The sequence below is a fragment of the Sorex fumeus genome, unplaced genomic scaffold (genome assembly GCF_029834395.1).
Source record: "Sorex fumeus unplaced genomic scaffold, SorFum_2.1 ptg000010l, whole genome shotgun sequence".
Classification (NCBI taxonomy): Eukaryota; Metazoa; Chordata; class Mammalia; order Eulipotyphla; family Soricidae; genus Sorex; species Sorex fumeus.
The window spans coordinates 18754797-18774352 of NW_026606067.1; the positions used below are offsets into that span (position 1 = coordinate 18754797).

The 19556-nt window shown below is 49.0% G+C and overlaps 1 protein-coding gene across 1 annotated transcript in view; it reads right to left on the reverse strand.

Moving 5' to 3' along the window:
- The window catches only part of IARS2 (isoleucyl-tRNA synthetase 2, mitochondrial), a 37582-nt gene that overhangs the window by 5602 nt on the left and 12424 nt on the right, over positions 1-19556 (reverse strand). Inside the window, exons 4-16 of the mRNA XM_056110599.1 lie at positions 16365-16513; positions 16231-16280; positions 16039-16148; positions 15805-15895; positions 14820-14935; positions 13885-14054; positions 12916-13006; positions 11431-11582; positions 9837-9997; positions 3664-3766; positions 3031-3124; positions 1888-1996; positions 247-349 (exon numbers count right to left, since the gene is read on the reverse strand). Coding sequence (XP_055966574.1) covers positions 247-349; positions 1888-1996; positions 3031-3124; positions 3664-3766; positions 9837-9997; positions 11431-11582; positions 12916-13006; positions 13885-14054; positions 14820-14935; positions 15805-15895; positions 16039-16148; positions 16231-16280; positions 16365-16513 — 1499 coding nt within the window. The remainder of the gene's footprint in view (positions 1-246; positions 350-1887; positions 1997-3030; positions 3125-3663; positions 3767-9836; positions 9998-11430; positions 11583-12915; positions 13007-13884; positions 14055-14819; positions 14936-15804; positions 15896-16038; positions 16149-16230; positions 16281-16364; positions 16514-19556) is intronic.

Here is a 19556-nt window from a genome sequence, read left to right on the forward strand (position 1 = left end):
CCCGCGCCCGCCGTGCTGCCTGACAGGCTCCCAGGAACTGCGTCTACACGCCATCAGCTGGATTAAGTGCCATGGAGCATGGATCAAGGATCTAAACAAAGAATCAGACCCCAAACCAGGCCAAAGGCCACGTCAAGCCCACTGCTCCCTACTTAAGTCACGGGCCCCACACAGAACCATCTAGAAGGCAAACAGGATCAGTTTCCCTGTGGTCTCTGTGCAGCTGGCATCTCGGGGAGCACCTACCTGCCCTCCATCAATCACAACAGCAGGATCGATGACGTTCCCCAGGGACTTGGACATCTTCTCCCCTGTCTCTCCCACGGTGAAGCCGTGAACCACCACGGTCCTGAGGGAGAAGCCGCTAGTCACCGCCATGTCCCGCCCAGGGCTTCTCTCAGACGCCTTCTCAGGCTGCCCCCAACAGCCCCCAAGGGGAAGCTTCCTTGGAAGTCTAGTCCTCAGCAGCTCAGGTCAGATCTCTCCTCACTGAGCGCTGCTGGGGGTAGCCCCCAAGCCGAAAATAAACAATTTTAGGGAGTCTGTTACTTAGCACCCCAACAGGACAGCCGGGAGAGTGTTTGCCTTGCACGCAGCAGACTTGGGTCCAATCCCTGGCATCCCATATGGTCCCCTGAACCCATCAGGAGTAATTCCTGAGTTCAGAGCCCTGAGCATCTCCAGGTGTGGCCCAAAATCCAAAATAATAATAATGACAAAGTCTGTCAGCTGGCGGGGAGCCGGCCCCAGCACTGGGCGGGTCCCCCAGACAGCAACTGCTGGCCAGCACTGAAGCTCGGTCCAGCAGACCCAAGTACCACAGGGAGGGGCCCCCAGCCCCTCTCTCCCAGTGATGCCCGAATCCCTCCAAATATGTTACATAAAATACATTAACAAATACATTAACATGTAGATGATAAACAGCAAGAATCTTGGTTTTTTGTTTTTTTTTTTTTTTAAGAATCTGATTAGAACTTTCTTTTTTGGCTTTTGGGCCATACCTGGCTGAAGCGACAGCACTGCGGGTAGGGCGTTTGCCTTGCACTCAGCTGACCTGGGTTCGACTCCTCCATCCCTCTCGGAGAGCCCAGCAAGCTACCAAGAATATCCCGTCTGCAGGATGGAGCCTGGCAAGCTCCCCGTGGCGTATTCGATATGCCAAAAACAGTAATAACAAGTCTCACAATGGAGACGTTACTGGTGCCCGCTGGAGGAAATCGATGAACAATGGGAGGACAGTGCTACAGTGCTACCTAGCTGTGCTCAGGGCTCACTCCTGGTGGGGCACGAGGACCATATGTATGCTGAGGATCAAACCTGGGCTGGGCACATGCAAGGCAAAATTGCCCTACCGGCTGGACTATCACTCCAACTCTCAACATCCCCAGTTCAACAAAATTCACAAAGGGGCATATTTATTCATCTGTAACCTGCAGACATCACAAACAGCAGCTGGTCGAGCTCCCGACACTTCTATGAGGGTCTCTCTCTGCAGACCCCCACTCTCCACTGCATCCCTCTCATATGGGAGGGAGGGACTAGTCAGAGCAATGGGTCTCTCTGGACAGTTGTTCCCTCTCTCTCTCTCTCTCTCCTGGAAACTACAAAAGGGGCAGAGAGACTCAGCACTGTGTCAGCAAGTACTCAGTGGGAGTACTCAGAGCTGGTCAGTGTTCGGCAGTTATTCAGAGCTAGTCAGAGGTATTCAGAGCTCATTAGTACTCAGCATAAGTATTCAGGCTGACCAATATTCAGCAGGGTACTCAGAGCCGGCCAGTATTCAGTGGGGTACTGAGCTGGCCAATACTCAACAGGGTATGCAGAGCTGGCCAGTACTCGGTGGGGTACTCAGTGCTGACTGTTTTTCCAACTTGGTGTGAAACTCACTTGAAAGGAGCTTGTTTCCTGGCAGCCACACTGGTCATTAGGGAGGACTGGAACCAGCCCCCAAGCTGGTCTTTTCCTTCCAAGTACAAATCTGCTCTTTGTTCAGTTCCTTAAAGAAAAAAATCAAATACAAGGAAACCAGAAAAATGCAGTGAACTGACTAGGAAGATGACGGGGAGTGGGCATCTGCTATGGGAAGGGTGTTCCCATTCCCAGCACTAGCACGCTCCCTGGCAGCTTATAATCCCGATAAGGGAACAAGCCCCTATCCTCCAAGGGCGGGTGTGGCCCAGACACACCCCCCCCCCCCCCCAGGGAAGCTGGACTCTGGAACTGCATGGCTGTAAACGCTGGAACTGCATGGCTGTAAACGCAGGGTAGGAAAGACTGTAACATCTGATTAAATCCAAACTCTGGAGTGAGCTTGGCCACCCAGATAACTCTGGGCTAGATTAGGACTCCAGGCCACTCACAGATAGCACTGGGCTAGATTAGGGGTCAATCACGAGGGACACTCCCAGAGAAGGAGAAGAAACTATTGCTTTCATTCCCTAAAAAAATTCCAGTGACTAACTCCAGAAGTTAACCCTGGAATTTCCAGCAGGGCTGATACACAAAACCAAACTTGGAAGAGAATGTCTCCTTAAGGGGAGCCAGGTCCTGCCGAGTCCTTCCTGTCACACCGCCCAATGGACACCCAGGCAGGATGACATCTCACAGAGTACAAGCAAAGCAGCTTGAACCAAGGTCATGGGTTAGTGAGGGACCAGGAGGAAACGACAACTGAAGGTATCAACTGCGGCTCTGTCATCTCCCAGGACATCATGCAGACACTCCTCCTGGGGTCTGGGCAGGAAGCCTGGGTCTGGCCCCAGGCTGCGATTGAGACCAAGCGCCTTAGCCCTCGACCTGGACACTCCCAGTCTGATTCCTGCAAACATGACTCCCCAGCAATGGTAGGAGTGGCCCTGAGCCCCTCTACCCCTGGTCGTGGCCCGGCTCCCAAAGCCAGAGCAGAAACAAAGGAAAACTCGATTCCAGGGCACAGTGTATCTACCCCCGTAGGATGTGCCAAGCCACCCTTGGTGGGGCACAGCGCTGCATGTCCCCGGTGTCTGAGCAAACAGCCCCCACTCCACTCACCTGGAAGAACGTATGACCAGGACGTCCCACTATCGAACCAGATGTCCAAGATATCCTGGCCCGGGACGTACTCCAGACCATTTGGCCCACTGGCCTGTAGGGAGGGAAGATTCAGAGGGCGTAAACACCTCCCGCCACCCATCACCACAGAAGCGCTCGGTACCTGACAGGCTTCACAGGGCCACTGAGCCACTGCCTGCCTTGGCGCTTAAAAAAGTGAGCATGGGAGCATGTGAGCATCAGTGCAGGTGAGGGTCTGGGTTCAATCCCAGTGCAGCCCCCGCCCCACCCCGAATAACCGGCCACTTCATGATCCCTGGGCTAACAGAAGCATAAACTCCTGGTTTTCTGCGAATCACCTTCTGACGTGGGTTCTGATCAGAAAGCTGACCAGTCAGGCTGGCTCAGATCCCATGGAATGTGGAGGCACCCCTGGAAGGGGAAGAGGGGGCCGGGTGCATACCGTCTTCAGGCCCAGCTCCACCCATTTGAGCCTCCTGGCCACGGGGACTGGGGCCCATAGCGCCCCAGCTACACCAGGATCCCTGGCAGCTACTCACCATCCAGGGACTGACCCCACCAACATCCCAGGGGCAGCCACAAGAAGGGCAACCCTGGTAGATGGACACTCACCTGCGATAAGACATCGGGCGGCAGCAGCTGCTCAGGGGGGAGGGTCCACCAGACGCCACTGCCCTGCTCCTCCACCAGCTTGGCCACGTGCTCCACGGTCTGGCTGTTCAGGGAGAGAAAGTCAAACTGAGTGATCATGGGGATCGATTCGAGCATTTCTCAAAAGAAGAGATGGCAGTGCCCCTTACGTGCAGGGTGTTCCCCGCCAACATCAGTGCCATCATCGTCAGTCAGCAGAATGCGGGCAAAGTGACCACAGGGGTCCTTAGAGGAAAACACCTTCATAGGTCAGAGAGGGGGCAGCACGGGGGACGGACCTTCCAGGACCTGTGTGCCTAGGATCCTACACACAGAACGAGCCAATAAATGCTAACCCTGATATAATTCCACACTGAGAAGATACAATTGTCAAACACGTTTTCCCCAAGACACACTTCAGGAAACATTTGCCTTCAGTCTGACTCTGCTGCCATAGCTCTCCTGATGGCCCGGCTTCCTGAGTCGCCTCCAGGGAGAACCAGAGCCACTGCCATGGGCACAGCAAGACCCTGCAGCCGTTCCTGGTGTCACTTCATCAGCAGGCAGCAAGCAGAACACGGGGGCATATCGCTGAGAACTGCCACGAACAGTTGCAAAAGCACATGCCTTGCACACAGCTGACCTGGGTTCAATCCCCGCCATCCCAAATGGTCCCCTGAAATGCTCCAGGAGTGATCCCTGGGTGCAGAGCCAAGAGTAAGCCCTGAGCACTGCCAGGTGTGTGTGGCCAAAAAAAAAAAAAAAAAAAAAAAAAACAAGCTGACAAACAAAAAAACACTACCAGCCTCACCCCCACTCTTCTAAGCCACAACCTGAGACATCCTGTTGTTTTCTGTTTTTGTTTTGCGGCCTTTCTTGACGATGCTCAGGGGTAACTCCTGGCTCTGCCTTCAGGAATTACTCCTGGAGGGGCTAGAGGGCCCATATGGATGCTGGAGATTGAGCCCTGGCCAGCTATAGGCAAGGCAAGTGCTCTACTCGCTGCACAATCATCGCTCTAGCCCTTAAACAGTTAATCCTATAAAGCAACAACCAAAATGCAGACCCACAGAGATGCTCAGAGACTCAAACCCAAACAACGCAACCAGCTCTGGTATCACCTTCCTCGCCAGCACAGTCCATTAATGAAGCACTGAGAATGAGCAAGCAGCTCACTGGAGTCAATGGAAACGGGGTAAGCTTTAAGATATTCCTCTGGATGAAGGTATGTAAGGAAAGCTTTAGCCTGAGTTTGATCACCCCAGATAAAGTTCAGTGTTGATGAGAAGGCTGTTGTGGGAAGTGGAACACAACAGATCTAAATTAGACCGGTTCCACAACTGAAATTTCAAACTCAAAGAAAGAAAAGAAAACTGGTATGCCTTGAATAACCGAATGAAAAAGTGTAACATGACAAAGGATCTATTTAATGAAGCTGAAAATAGTAAGAATGCTAAAATGGGCACCAGTCCATATTTTAGTCATATTTTAAGTGGACTTTAGCAATAACGATAAACTTGTGATATGAGACCATAAAAATTTTGTGCAATATATACCTAGTTAATGTGGCAATATTTAGTTACATATTACTGTTTTATTTAGTTTCCAGTGAACATTTTATCTGTTAAGAGAATAGGAATATAGGCAATAAAAAAAAAATCTGAATAAACCTAATGCTATTCCTCTAAAAGGAATATAAAGAGACACTGGCCAAGTACATTCATGCATAAACACTGCCAGAAGGATAAGAAATTCATATCAATTATAAAAATCTCAAGAGTTATGAAGAGGTGATTCTAAATTATAAATGCTAACTTGCACTTTCCTTTTTTACAAAGCAACTTAGGTGAAGAGTAAAATAAAACTGAGCCAGTTCTAAATGTATCCGGAAAGAAACATACTAAGAAGCAAAAACTGGCAGGGAGACATGTAGCCTAGAGGCACAGCACAGGTCTTGCATGTGTGAGGGTATGAGTTTGAGGCCCAGCAGAGCAAAAGGGGAAAGGAACGCACGTGAACACACGTATTCAGATGTTACACTAATGTAGATAATCAGATCAAGATGAAAAGCAGTCGAAGGCACAACATGAACTAGACTTCTCAGAACACGTTGAGAAAAAGCACTCTGGGGGGTGAGGGGGAGGGGAGGCTGAGGGAGGGAGAGAGAAAGAGAAAGAAAGAGAGCACTACAGAATAGAGTTAATACTAATAAAAACAACACTGTGGTAATTCTCTACTGGAATTTCAAAAAATGCATAATTAACACTTAAGACCAGTACTTCCTTGTTATATATATATATACACACACATACACACACACACACACACACACACACACACACACACAAATCTGGACAAGCAAAAGTTGTTTACAATGTATGCTCCAATTGCAGCATCTTATAAAAAAGACAGGTGGAGCTCTATTCATGTTTCTTTACTTTGTATCACAAATACAACTACACTACTTATAAACAGAAGACTGCTGTAATTCAGATCTACTTTGAGATGGTTCCCAGCATGTGTATGTTTATGTATGCTACACCTGTGTAAAATGGTTTTTTGGTTTTTTTTTTTTTTTGGTGTTTGGGTGACACCAAGAAAAGAACACTGGTGTAGAACCTGGTGGTGCTCCAGGGTTGTTCCTGGCAGAAATTAAACTAAAGACAACTCTGGGGTAAGAAGATAACAACTGAACAACATGTAGGATAAATGAGGCCAACTCCAAAGGCAGAGCAGACTGGGGTTCCCGGAGCGGGCAGCAGCCCAAGTGCTCTCTGCGGGGAACAGCCCCCAAGAAACCAAGAAATCAGACAAAGACACCCTCTCCGAATCTAAACACATCAGAATTTCAGAGTGTAGATTATTTATTTCACAAGGAACTGAGACTTTTTTAATATCCAATGTGCAACATAAGCACATGCTTTCTAACCTAAAAATCAGAGTAAATGACAGTTGATAAAAGTGGGTGAAACCACTTATCACCACCTAATCTCAATGCTTCCACTTTAATGGCGGATCCCATAAAGCAATAAGTCCACCATAAAACTCTGTACTTTATGCAGTCTCTTATCTGACCACACGCATTCTGTGTCTCTCCCGAGGTTTCAATCAGGGAAGACTTCCTGGGAGCAGGAGCCGATCACACCAGCCAATCATTATCAACCTCCCTATCAACTGGGCCAAGGGTTTATTAAGGGAGTTTCTGGAAAACAGCGCATTAGGATCGGGGAGAGAAGCTGCAGCTGCTGCCCTCAGGCTTCCTGTGCTCAAGCACCAGCAACGCGTGGTAAGTAAGACGAGGAAGAGACTTTAAGACTAATTTCCTCCCGTGTGTTCCTGGAATGAAAATGAGGTAAGAGTTTATTAAATTCTGAAATAATGCAATTTGGTGGTAGGGATTCTGTCCTTGATTCACTCTGAGACTTCTATTTTAGAGGTGAGCAGAAGTCATTTTGGAGAAAATTTTCTTCTTTGATGAATATTAGCAACCTTCTCCACCAAGAAGGTTATGTTAACATTGACATACAAAACTTGCTAAAGGTAACACTAAAATGAAAAATTCCTTGCCCCCTGAGGAAATTTCCAGAGGTCTGGAATTGTTTTCTCAAAGCAAGTGTTCTCTGACGTGCAAACACTATCAAACTGATGGCAACCATCTACAATCTTATAGCTTCCTTCTGAGCTAGCAAATGTTTCTGGATTTTATTTTATGTCAAAAACAGTACCTGTCTTTCTCAAGGCCAGACTGTCTCTGCAGTCACAATGGCACCCCTGCCCCTCAGTGATGTTCCTGTCAGACAGGAAACGCCTGCTGTGTATGTCAGGGTTAGTTCCCGTGAGACATGCCTACTTGACACAGCTTCGCACGAGAGCAGCGGCCTGGGGAGCCCTGGGGTGGCCGAGTGTAACAGCAACTCCATGTGGACCGTGTCCGAGCCCAGTGGAGACGCTGTTACTCTCGGAGGCTTCCAACTCACTACCAACCCAGAGCCAGAGCCGGACAGCAACGCGAGAAGTGGCCAGAGAGAGGAGGACACCGACAGCCGCAGCGCTGGGTTTGAACCTGAGTCGTGCAGATGCTGGCCGCCTTCCCCCGGCCGAAGCGGGAGGCGCGGGACTCAGGAGCATGACCTATGAACTGACAGACAGTGGGTCCACCTGCCTGTCACTTCCATAGGCCAAATTCTGTGGCCCACTGGCACCTCGAGATCCACAGCTTCGCGTAACAGCCACAAAACTGTACTGGCCGTAAATAAACAAAACCGATACCTTAGGAAAAACTGCATGTGTTTCTCTGAACGCTCATTTCACTGTGCCTGCTCATTCATCAACTGTTCTACCATTCCACTGTCATGATTCAGGGGGAAATGGACCAGTCTGTTCTGTTTGCAAATATACAGCATTTGGTCCACTTCAATCACTTGAACAAAATTACCTAAATACCTTTTTTGCTAAACAGTAAAAAGAATGAGAAACAATGGTAGTGGCTTACACATTTCCTTGAAAGAAATTTTTAGTGTGGACCTCTGTACAAACTTTGTACAACTTGTACAAACTGATCTTAGCTATAATACACCACACAGAGATATTAAGGTTGGAGCAGCAAACCTCTAACCAAACTCTAAATTATAAGAACACACAAACAGTGAGGCTCAAGAGTTTTAGGTCTCCGGGAAACTACCACTGAAATGGCCTGGTCTCTGGCCGCCAGCCACTACTCAGCCTCATGGGTAGCCATGAGTCCCCACACCTCGCCCTTTCCAATCTCTCACTGTCCGCGCAGGCCCTGTCCCTTTCCCCCCGTCCCACCCCATCCTGCCCGCCCACAGGCTCTGTGTCCCCCGCTGACGCCTCTACTCATCACACCCAGCCATCTATCTCCAAGGTCCCGCTCACGCTCGTGGGGTGACCAATGGTTTAGTGTCAGCTAAGGCAGAGCCCGAGCAGCACCAAGTGGGAAACAGCGCGGCCTTCACGCTGGAGAGGCACTGTCACGGGAGGATGCTGAGAATTCCTATCAGGGAACTGCAGGTGAGGAAGGGCAGAGGCACCTTCCCACCATCTTAAAATGGTAAAAATATGGGCATTCAGCAGCAGCATCTGGGAAACCCTGCTGTGCTGACATGGAAAGGCATCACTTCTGTCTGTGGTGGTGATGATGGGGCACACCCTGGCACACAGGGGAGACGCTAAGTTCAGTGTCTGGCAGTACAGAGGAAGCACAGGGAGCCGGGGACGAACCCAGGTCACCCACACGAGAAGCACTGCTCCAGCCCGGACAAGTAGTGTCTTTTCACAGAATGACACATCATGAAAGCAGGGCAACTGCCGCGAGCCCATCCTGTGTGTGTCTGACCCCGACCCAACATCTCAAAAATGAAAAGCGGGGTAGGGAGAGAGCATGGGTCAGAGGCACTCTGGGTGTTTCCGGACACAGCCTGGAATGTGGCCCCTCAGGGTGGCCAAGGCCCCCCCACCTGCACCCCCACCAAAGAAGACAACGGGGGGAAAAGGGCAAGGGAAGGGGAATTCAAGAAAAGAAGAAAGACAAAGTCCAACTCCACACTAATAGGCCCCCCAAACCCTGAGAGGCTAACTGTGTCTGCAGCAGTGCTAGGGTGAGGGCAAGTCAGTCTCAGGACCAGAGCACCGCAGTGAGGCCACAGCACGAGTGCTGCAAGGGGCCTCCAGGAGGGGTCTCCGGGGTGCTGGGGGGGGGAAGGATGGGCGGAGGGGTCTCCAGGGTGCCGAGAGGCATGGGTGGGCAGAGGGGTCTCCAGGGTGCCAAGGAGGGATGGGTGGGCAGGAGGGGTCTTCATGGGCAGGAGGGGTCTCCAGGGTGCCAGGGGAGGAAAGTGGACACTGGTGGCAGGTGTGGTGCTGAAAGGTTCCATGCAGGGAAGCCTACCACGACCACTACTGTGAATCACAGTCCCTCCATACAAATGGAAAAAAAGAAAATTAACACTTCCCCTACACCCCTCAAGGAAGTCATTATATGAAGGGATCTTTGTAAACTTTGTTTTAGTTCTCCCTAAAAGACCTTAATTTGAAAATATTTTCCTTAACCTATGTCAGGATTTTCTAGCCCACTGTTTGCCCGATCTTGACTAAAACACTCATGACTAGAAAAGCTGAAGAACGTAGGCCCATACCTGTTGATCAAGAATTCATCTTTGGTCTTATGATGGAACACGGGGATCGGAACGCCCCAGACTCTCTGCCTTGATATACACCAGTAAGGCCTCCTGTCCAGCGTGTCCACCATGGCATTCTGTGCGGACCCAGGAATAAATTTCACTTTCTTTAAGACTTCCTGCAACAGATCCACAAGGCATGTCCAATGAGAGAAAGCAGAACAAATTTTGTATGCTGTCCTTATTTATCCTAATATGCTCTTATTTTGGGACGTTCGCGGCCATTCACATGTGTCCTGGCCCCGTAAGAAACTGAAGTGAAAAGTTCCTTGGTAGATTTCAGAGCAAATCAAGCAACACTGACACAGGGTCAAAAGGACCCAGACCAAGAGCAGATGTCAAGGGTGACAGGCAGGGCACTGGCCTTGCATGCAGCTAACCCAAATCTGATAACCCGTACCACCAGAAGTGACCCCTGAATGCAGAGCAGGGGTCAGCCTGAACATAGCTGGGTGTGGCCCAAAAAACTCAAAAAAAAAAAAAATCAAACTATCAAACTTGTCTTTAGCATCAGATTTTAATATTCTATAAATTTTAGCATTTAATAAGTGACCAAAAAGAGGTTTCCCAGGGGGGCCAGAGAGATAGCACAGTGGGTAGGGCGCTTGCCTTTCACATGGCTGACTATAGTTCGATCCCTGGCACCCGAGATGGTTGCCCAAGCTCACCAGAAGTGATTCTTGAGTGCAGAGCCAGGAGCAACCCGAGTGTGGCCAAGTGTGGCCCAAAAACCAAAAAAGGTTTCCAAAACATGTAAAAATAAAAAATGAAACATATAGTCCTCCTCACAGACGTCTACTTAAGAAACAGAAAACAGGAATTGCTCTGCTCAGTGCCGGGAAGACACCAGAGGCAAGGCCGACAGAGGTGCTCAGCATGGCAGAGACCCAGCTCCAGGTGCAGTGCCAAGCGATCTGTATATTTAGTCACGTTAACCAACCCTGCAGCCTGTCACTCAGGAAAACCAGGCTGAGATACACAAACAGGTCGAGCTCAAATGTAGGTGAGCCTTTAGAACACCAGCTAGAAAGCATCTGGTAACTCAAAGCAACACCTTGCCTAGTCAACTGCAATTTGAACCTTAAGTGCAGGGCCTTAAGAATTTGACTGAATGCCGTCACCATTTTGTCTGTTCCTTTGGGGGCCCAGGGACACGGCAGTGCTCAAGGCTACTCTGGCTCTGTGCCTGGCAGTCACTCCCAGTGGTACCAGTGGGGGTGTGTCGGGGCCAGACCTATACTGGCTGCTAACCTTAACCCTTCTGCTGCTGGTCCCTGGCTCCTTCTGGGAGCATACGCCCTCTGAGCGGCTGCCGAGAGCGTCCTTTCTGAACAGATGAGAAACCTGAGCTTCTCAAAGGTCTTATTAACTCATTAAACTCAGCTCTGCCTGACTCGAGACCACCTGCACAGTTCCAGGCAGCAAAGCCCACACATGTGCGAGAGGAACTTCCAAGAACAGCACCCCTGGGTGTTCTCCAAAGCCCGCCCCTCAAGCCCCCGGGGAAGCGCATCTCCCCTGCCGTGACAACGCCAGCAGGATGGGTCCATACCTTGGCAGTGCTCTTAATGTCTGCGATGTTTACGAACCACTGCTTGCTGGCACGAATAATCACGGGTTTCTTAGTCCTCCAGTCATAGGGATAGCTGTGTACCAACTTCTCCTCTTTCAACAAATTCTTTGAAGCTTGAAGCATCTTTATAACTTAGTGGGAGGAAATGCCAGCAACAATAGTATCAGACATGATGTGAAAATATAATGAAGATTCTAACAACTCTAAACTCCAGGGAGCACTAAAACCTGAGCAAGCCGGTAAGAATAAGAGTAGCCACTACCAGGACTGGGGAGGTGACTCAAAGGTGGGAGCACATGCTCCGTAAGCAAGAGGCCCCGGTTCCACGAGCACTGAGTATGCTGGGAGTAGCTCCTGAGCACCACCAGAAAGGATCCAAACAAACAAGCAAAACATTTCCACTACCAGATATCAAAGTTATGCCTATGAATTCCCTGGCCAAAATAAGAAAAAGAAAAAAGAAAAAGGAAAAGGAAAAAGTGAGACGCTATTCTCATTATCTAAAATTCTACATCCAAAATTCAGATTCCAAATCTTTCATACTATGAATTGGAAAATGGTTCCCAGGTAATTCAGAAGAAACCAGGGAGGGTGGTTGAATTCTGCACCCCCAAAGACAGTCTCAAACTCTAATCACTAATTCCTGTGAATGAGACCAAATATGATCGAGATAAGGTCAAAGCGGGTCAGAGAACCCTAAATCCAGCCTAGGGTCCGTGTACAAAAATATACAGAGATACAAAAGGGCAAAGGAAGCCCCGTGACGAGGCGAGAGCGGGAAGAAGCAGTTATGCGCGGAGGTGTGCCAGGGTTAGCTGAAGCCCCCAGAGCTAGAAGAGGGAGGCGGGGGTCTCGGAGAGCTCCTAGGGCACACGCCCTCCACTCCCTCATGCCCATTTCAGCCTTCCAGCCCTGAAACCATGAGAGAATCTGTTTCTCTGGTCATTGGCCACCAAGTTCCTTGTGATTTCTCCAGCAGTCCTGGGAGTGACACACCGATGAAATCAAGCCTGAGTCTTAACTGAGACAGAGACAGGATTCTTGAACCCTGACCTGCTGACTCTAAAGGCAGAAGGCAAGTCACACTGAATGCCAGATATGACATAAAGGGCCAAGGGCAGGAGAGTCCCCTGTGAGCCCCCAATGAGCCTTCCATGGGGTACAGGGAGAATCTGGGTACTGGGCAGCATAGACCCATGCTTGGTGGGCTCCTCCCAGGGCTCGTCTGCAGACCCATTTTGCAGCGGCCATCCCAGTCATCCTCAAGCCTCTGTCCCCGCTGACTACCTGGTCTGCCCAGCAGACAATGCAGTGAGAGATGGGAAAAAGCTGGAAAAACCCAGTCTCCTCCACAAACCAGGCAACCAGGTGGTCAGGGAAACACGGCCTGAGTGTTCAGAGTCAGTGCAAGTGGAGTGGGGTGGGGAGGTGGCAGGCCACGACACGAGTAGAAGCAACACTCACCCACATCAGTCCCCTCTGTAAGGACACCCTTGTTTTTGAGCTCAGGACCTGCAGAATCCATGAAAGCTCCATCTTCATTCACCAAACAATCCTAAAAAAGAAAGAAAAGGAAAAAAAAACACTTTAAACCAGTAAGATATAAACACCAAGATATTTTATCTTACAGCAATAAAAGGCAAAAACACACAAAACATCTGGGCAGTGTCCTGTCTTTCACAGCACTGAAAACCTGGATCCTTCTGATTTGGTCTTTAAGAACTAGTGAACTGACACACTTAAACCATCTAAGGCAAAATGTGTTAATCAAAGCACATGCCTACGGTGGAACAAGAACAATATAGACCAGGAACACCTTCCTCAGTCCCTACTGATCTGCAGCTACGTCAGACACCCACTGGGATTACTCGGACATGCCTGTTGTTCTGAATGTGGTTCAGGTGACATTAAATGTGGTTACAATAGTAGGGACTTTCGTGGTTCTGGCACACACTCATGACACTTTCCTTTAACCACCTGTACTATCTCTCCGGTCCCTCAATACTCTTCAAGTCTGACAGGTGTTGACCTTGAGCTAATTCTAAAAACTCTTTTGTAATGAGCGATAGCACAGCAGGTAGGCCATTTGCCTTGCAAGCGGCCAACATGGCCGACCCGAGTTCGATTCCTCCGCCCCTCTCGGAGAGCCCGGCCAGCTACCGAGAGTATCTCGCCCGCACGGCAGAGCCTGGCAAGCTCCCCGTGACGTATTCGATATGCCAGACACAGTAACAGCAAAGTCTCCAATGGAGAAGTTACTGGGCCCGCTCGAGCAATTAGTGTGAATGAACTTTCAAGTCCTGCATAAATCTGTGCATTTCACAACGCAGCTTCAGCACACAGGAGTTTCTCGTGAAAATACAGACGACATTCACATGCATCACTTTCATTCCGCACAGGCAATAATGAACAGGGAAGAAAGAACAACAGTACCAGGGTCAAGTCGTGCTGTGCTGCGACGCTGTAATCGTCCATGCCATGAGCCGGGGCCGTGTGGACGAGTCCTGTTCCCTTTGTCATGGTCACATGATGCGCAGGCAGAAGAGGGGACACCTGGTCAGGAACCAAAGGGTGAGCACAAGTGCTTCCTGCCAAGTCTGCACCTGCGAGCCAGGAAATTGCAACAAAGAATCACTTCAGATGGCAGTGCCCCCTGTCACAACAATAGCACCAGGACAAAGCCCAGACAGGCTCTCGGGCAGGCTGGGATTGAGCTAGCTCCAGGGCCCTGACCTTGCTCTGTGACCTTCAATGATCTGTAAAAGACTGAGCCATTATGGCTCCTATCTCTGAGGTTTATGCCAAGGTCAGAAATAGTTCATGTGCTCAGAATATTTTATGCATTTTGAGCACAGTAACTGCCACAAAGTAAATGCTTTAAAGTATTAACAATTATTATAACTATTCAAATGAGACCAAGAAAACTTCTCATTTCTTACAGCTACATAGCTACTGAGAGTATTTCACTTGCACAGCAAAGCCTGGCAAGCTCCCCGTGATGTATTCGATATGCCAAACACAGTAACAATAGGTGTCACAATGGAGACGTTACTGGGCCCGCTCAAGCAAATCAATCGATGAGCAACAGGAGGACAGTGCTACAGTGCTACATCGCACCCTTACCATGATGTGATGCAAAAAGCAAAACAAGACTTCCCTTCATAAGTCCCAAAATATTGCTTACTGACAATTCTTTTTTGATCTGTTCTGTTTGTTCGTGGTGATGCTGGGAGTCAGGCCCAGAGCCACATTCCTGCTCTACTGATGAGCCACAGGCAGCCTGGTGGCCGGAAGCAGCCTCGGGCAGAGCCAGGCCCTGAGTGAGGCACCCTGCGGCTCTGCCTGTCGGAACAGTCCCTGCTCCTCACCTGGAAATGTTGAGATAACCTCCATTGTGGTTTCCAAAGAGGAAGCAACAGCAGATATTTTATCTTCAGCCAGTATGTAGAAGTCACCAGATTTGGAACATTTCACCACAGCATAGCTAAAACAAAATTTGAAAAGAAAATCGCGAAGAATTTAGAAAAGTTACAGATATTTTATTGTTTCACACAATTTTTAGAAAAACTAACTTCAAAAAGGCACTACTGGGGCTGGAGCAATAGCACAGCGGGTAGGGCGTCTGCCTTGCACGCGGCCGACCCAGGTTTGATTCCCAGCATCCCATATGGTCCCCTGAGCACCGCCAGGAGTGATTCCTGAGTGCAGAGCCAGGAGTAACCCCTGTGCATCGCCGGGTGTGACCCAAAAAGAAAAAAAAAAAAAGGCACTACTTTGGAGGGCCAGAGTGATAGTACAGCGAGTTGGGCGTTTGCCTTGCAAACAGGGTTCGATTTCCAATACCTCAAAAGGTCTCCTGAGCACCATCAGGGATATCCCTGAGCACAGTTCCGGAGCAAGCCTTTTGAGCACTGCCAGATGTGGAAAAAAAAAAAAGGTACTCTTCTAACCCCTCACAATTTAAAAACTGAAACCTTATGTCTTAAATGAAATCATCTGAAGCTGAATTACATCTACATAATAAAATGTTTATTAAAAAGTTTATTAAAAAGTTTCAAGAGAGAAGTAAGGATAAAATTAATTCACAATAATGATAATGAGAGAATGAGTCTTGTTTGCACAAAAAACAATTCATTAATAGTGGGCTTTAGAGACAGTACAGGAGGAAAGGCACTTGCCTGCGTGAGGCAACCCAAGTTTAATGCCAACACTACACATGGCCCCCCAAGCACCAGCAGCGTTTACTCCTGAGAACAGAGCCAGGAATAGCCCCTAACCAGCAATGGGCCTGGACTAAAACTATCCCCCACCCCAACCCCTCCACCACCACATCCAATGTACCAATAAACCTACTTTGATTCCGGCTTGTAACAAACAGCTTTATTGGCTGGAATTGTCCAAGGCTGGGTGGTCCAAATTAAGAAACTAATAGAAGATGCACTATCTGTGAAAATCAAATTTCAAATGCATCAGTAAGTACAAATGTATCAGTAAGTATGTGAAAATCAAATTTCAAATGCATCAGTAAGTGCAAATGTATCAGTAAGTACTTCTGCCATTTTCATAAACTCAACAAAGAAACCCTACCCATAAGAGATTCCAGTTTAGGGGCAGGTTTCAGCAGAGGGAACCTGACGTACACCGATCGGCTGATGTGCTCAGGATTATACTCGAGTTCGGCTTCAGCCAAGGCAGTCCTGGAGTTGAAAAGATATTACATGTGAATATGTGAAGGGCTCTCAAAATTCTCTGCTCTAACTGCCAAGAATATACAAATACCTTGATGAAGGAGACCAAAACACAGGCTTATAAGATCGATAAATCAAGCCCTAAAAGGGAAAAAAATGTACATTTAAAAGCTGAAATATTCTAGCACATTATTACCACACTCAAAGGGGGGAAAAATTCATCACCTTCTTATACAGTTGGTAGAAAGTCCTTAACTGTTTGGCCTCATATTTTCCATCAAATGTATAGTAGCAATTATTCCAGTCTGCCATTATTCCCCAACGAATAAACGCTGCTTTCTGTTTCTCAATTGCTGCTTTTGCAAATGATCTGGCTAAAAAAAGATCAAGAAAGAAAAAGCTTTTGAGGGGCTGGAGGAACAGTGTAGTGGGTAGTGGACTTGTCTCACATGTGGTCAACCCAAGTTCGATTGCCAGCACCCCAGATGGTCTCCTGAGTTCACCAGAAGTGATCCCTAATCGCAGTCAGGAGTTAAGCCCTAAGTACTTTGGAATGTGGCCCAAAACAAACAGAATTTAAATGTGGTTTAGGGCTGAGGTAATCAATGGGCTGGGGGTGGGCTCTGCATGCTGGAGGCATGGGTTATGACTTGTGGTACCACATGGTCTCCCGAGTACTGCCAGGAGTGACCCCCAAGTATCAGAGAAGAGTGACCTCTGAGCACAGAGCCAGAAGCCTCTAAGCACTACTGATGTGGCCCCCAAACAAACCAAACCCCTCCTGAGGTATAGCACACAACTTTAAAATTTAAATTAATTGGGCTTGTCTTGCTTGAATTGCAACCCAAGTTCGATTCCCAGCACCCCAGATGGTCTCCTGAGCCCACCAGGAGTGATCCCTCAGCACAGAGCCAGGAGTTAAGCCCTAAGTACTCATGTAAAATAAGAAATCGTAAAACTATACTTTCAAAACTTATATTTAAAAGCCAGGAAATAATAAGCCAGGCAGGAAGTGGCCAAAGGGCTGGAGCACATGCTCTGCTTGTGGGAGTTTGCAGAGGGAGCTGTGGGTTGAAGCCCCGGGGTTCAGTCCCCTGAGCACTACTGGCACCAACTCCCTAAGCACCCGAGTATGCCCCCCTCAATCAAAACAAGGAAAAAAGATGTCAGAAAATAATCGTCACCTGATTATAGAGAAAAACATACAAAATCAGCAAATATAATCTAAGCCAGTGATACCTGTTCTACAAGTAAAAACTCTTCCCATCATAACCAGACAGACAACAGTTTAGTCACTAAGAACATAATTTCTCCCCGATCAAAGCCACTGGAAGGAAAACAATAATCAAGAAAAAGAAGAAAACAAGGAATTAACAAACAAAAAATCATTTTTAAAAAAGGAGAAAAAATGGGGCTGGAGTGATAGCACAGCGGGTAGGGCATTTACCTTGCACGCGGCCGACCCAGGTTCGATTCCCACCATCCCATATGGTTCCCCAAGCACCGCCAGGAGTAATTCCTGAGTGCATGAGCCAGGAGTGAACCCCTCCTGGCTCAATAAACTCCTGTACACTGCTGCATTGCTGAGTCTGGCCCAAAAAGGAAAAAAAAAAAAAAAAGGAGAAAAATGGCCAACAAGAAAGGAATCCAATCAAAGAATAATTTGGGACAGGGATAGGCGAGCCACACTGCAGGCAGGAACAGGGAAGGTGGAAAGCATCCGGCAACTGGGAAGGAGTCCTTGGCATTGCCCCAAATTTGAGGGAGTCCTTGGCACCACCTCATAGCCCTTGGGGCCCCAAGTATTACACAGCCTAGGTGGTCCCTAGGACACCAAACACTACTCAGAGGTCCCGATCACCCTCGCACTAGCACAACCTCACACAGCCCAAAGGGAGCATAGCAAGACCTGACATAGCCTAGTGGGTTGCCAGAACCACATCACACAGCCCAGTGGGACCCCAGCACTACCTCACACAACTAGGGAACCCCAGGCACCACTTCAAATAGTCCAGGGGATATCTAACACCACATCACACTGTCTATAAGGGGTCCCTGGAACCACTAACAGCTCAAAGACTCCCTAGCACCACGTCACACAGCTCAGGGGTCCTAAGAGCTCAGGGTTTCCACATCATCACTTCACACAATGTAGAAGGGGTCCCTACCACCACTGACACAACTCAGAGGGTCCCCAAAAACACTCACATAGCTCAGAGGGTCCCTACAAACACCTTATGGAGCCACAGCATCAGCACACACAGCTCAGGGTCTCTATCAAGATCTCACAAAAAAGTCAGGGGTCCCTAGTACCACCACATAAAACCCAGGAATCCATATCCCACACAGCTCAGGGGACACAAGCCATGGCCAACGGGGCCTTAGAACACCACACACAACTCAGGGGCACAAGATCACCACACAGATAAGGGGGTCATAGCACCACCTGACAATGCTCACGGGACCCTAGCACCACTGGCCAAACTAGGGGGACCTAGAACCACCAGAGAGCAAATGGGGTCCCTGGCACATTTTAAACAGCACAAAAAGGCTCCTAACAAGACTTCCACAGTGAGAGGTTCCCTAGCACCTGTACATAGCTAAGGGGGTACCTAGCAGTGTCTCACAGGGCTCATGGGATCCGTAGCACACCGACAACCAGCTCAAGGGGCCCAACACGCCTCATACAGCTCAGTGGGCCATAGTGGCACCACCTAACTCAGGGTCCTAACACCACTTCACAGGGTCCCTTGCAGCACTTCACATAGCCTAGAAGGGGCCCCAGCACCACTTACACAGCTAATGGGTTCCTTAGGAGCGCCTCAGAAGCACAAGAGGTCCCTTAGCACAACCTCAGCAACTCAGGAGACCCTAGCACCACCACACACAGCCCAGGGCTCCCTAGTACCACTTCCCAAACTCAGGGGGCTCCAGCACCACCAAAGAGCAAACGGGGTACCTCACACCATTTGGCACAGCCTAAAAGGGTCCTTAGCACCACTTCACATAGCCTAAAGGGCATTTCCACAGCAAATGGGGTCCCTAGCAGTGCTGCAGAGCTCAAGGGGTCCCTGGGACACCCTCAACCAGCTCAGGGAGCCCTTGTATCACCTCACACAGCTCAGCAGGTCCCCAGCAGCACTTCACACAGCAAATATGGACCCCAAGCACCACTTTCACAGTTAATAGGGTCCCTAGCAGCGCCTCATAAGCTCAGGGGGTCCCTAGGACAACCTCAAACAACTCAGGCGGCACTAGCACCAACACACACAGGCCAGGGGTCCCTGCACTACCTCCTAGACTCGAGAAATACAGAAATACCACCAAAATACAGAGCAAATGCGGTTCCTAGCACCATTTCACACAGCCTAAAAGGGCCCCTAGCAGCACTTAACAACTCAGAGGGTCTCTAAAACC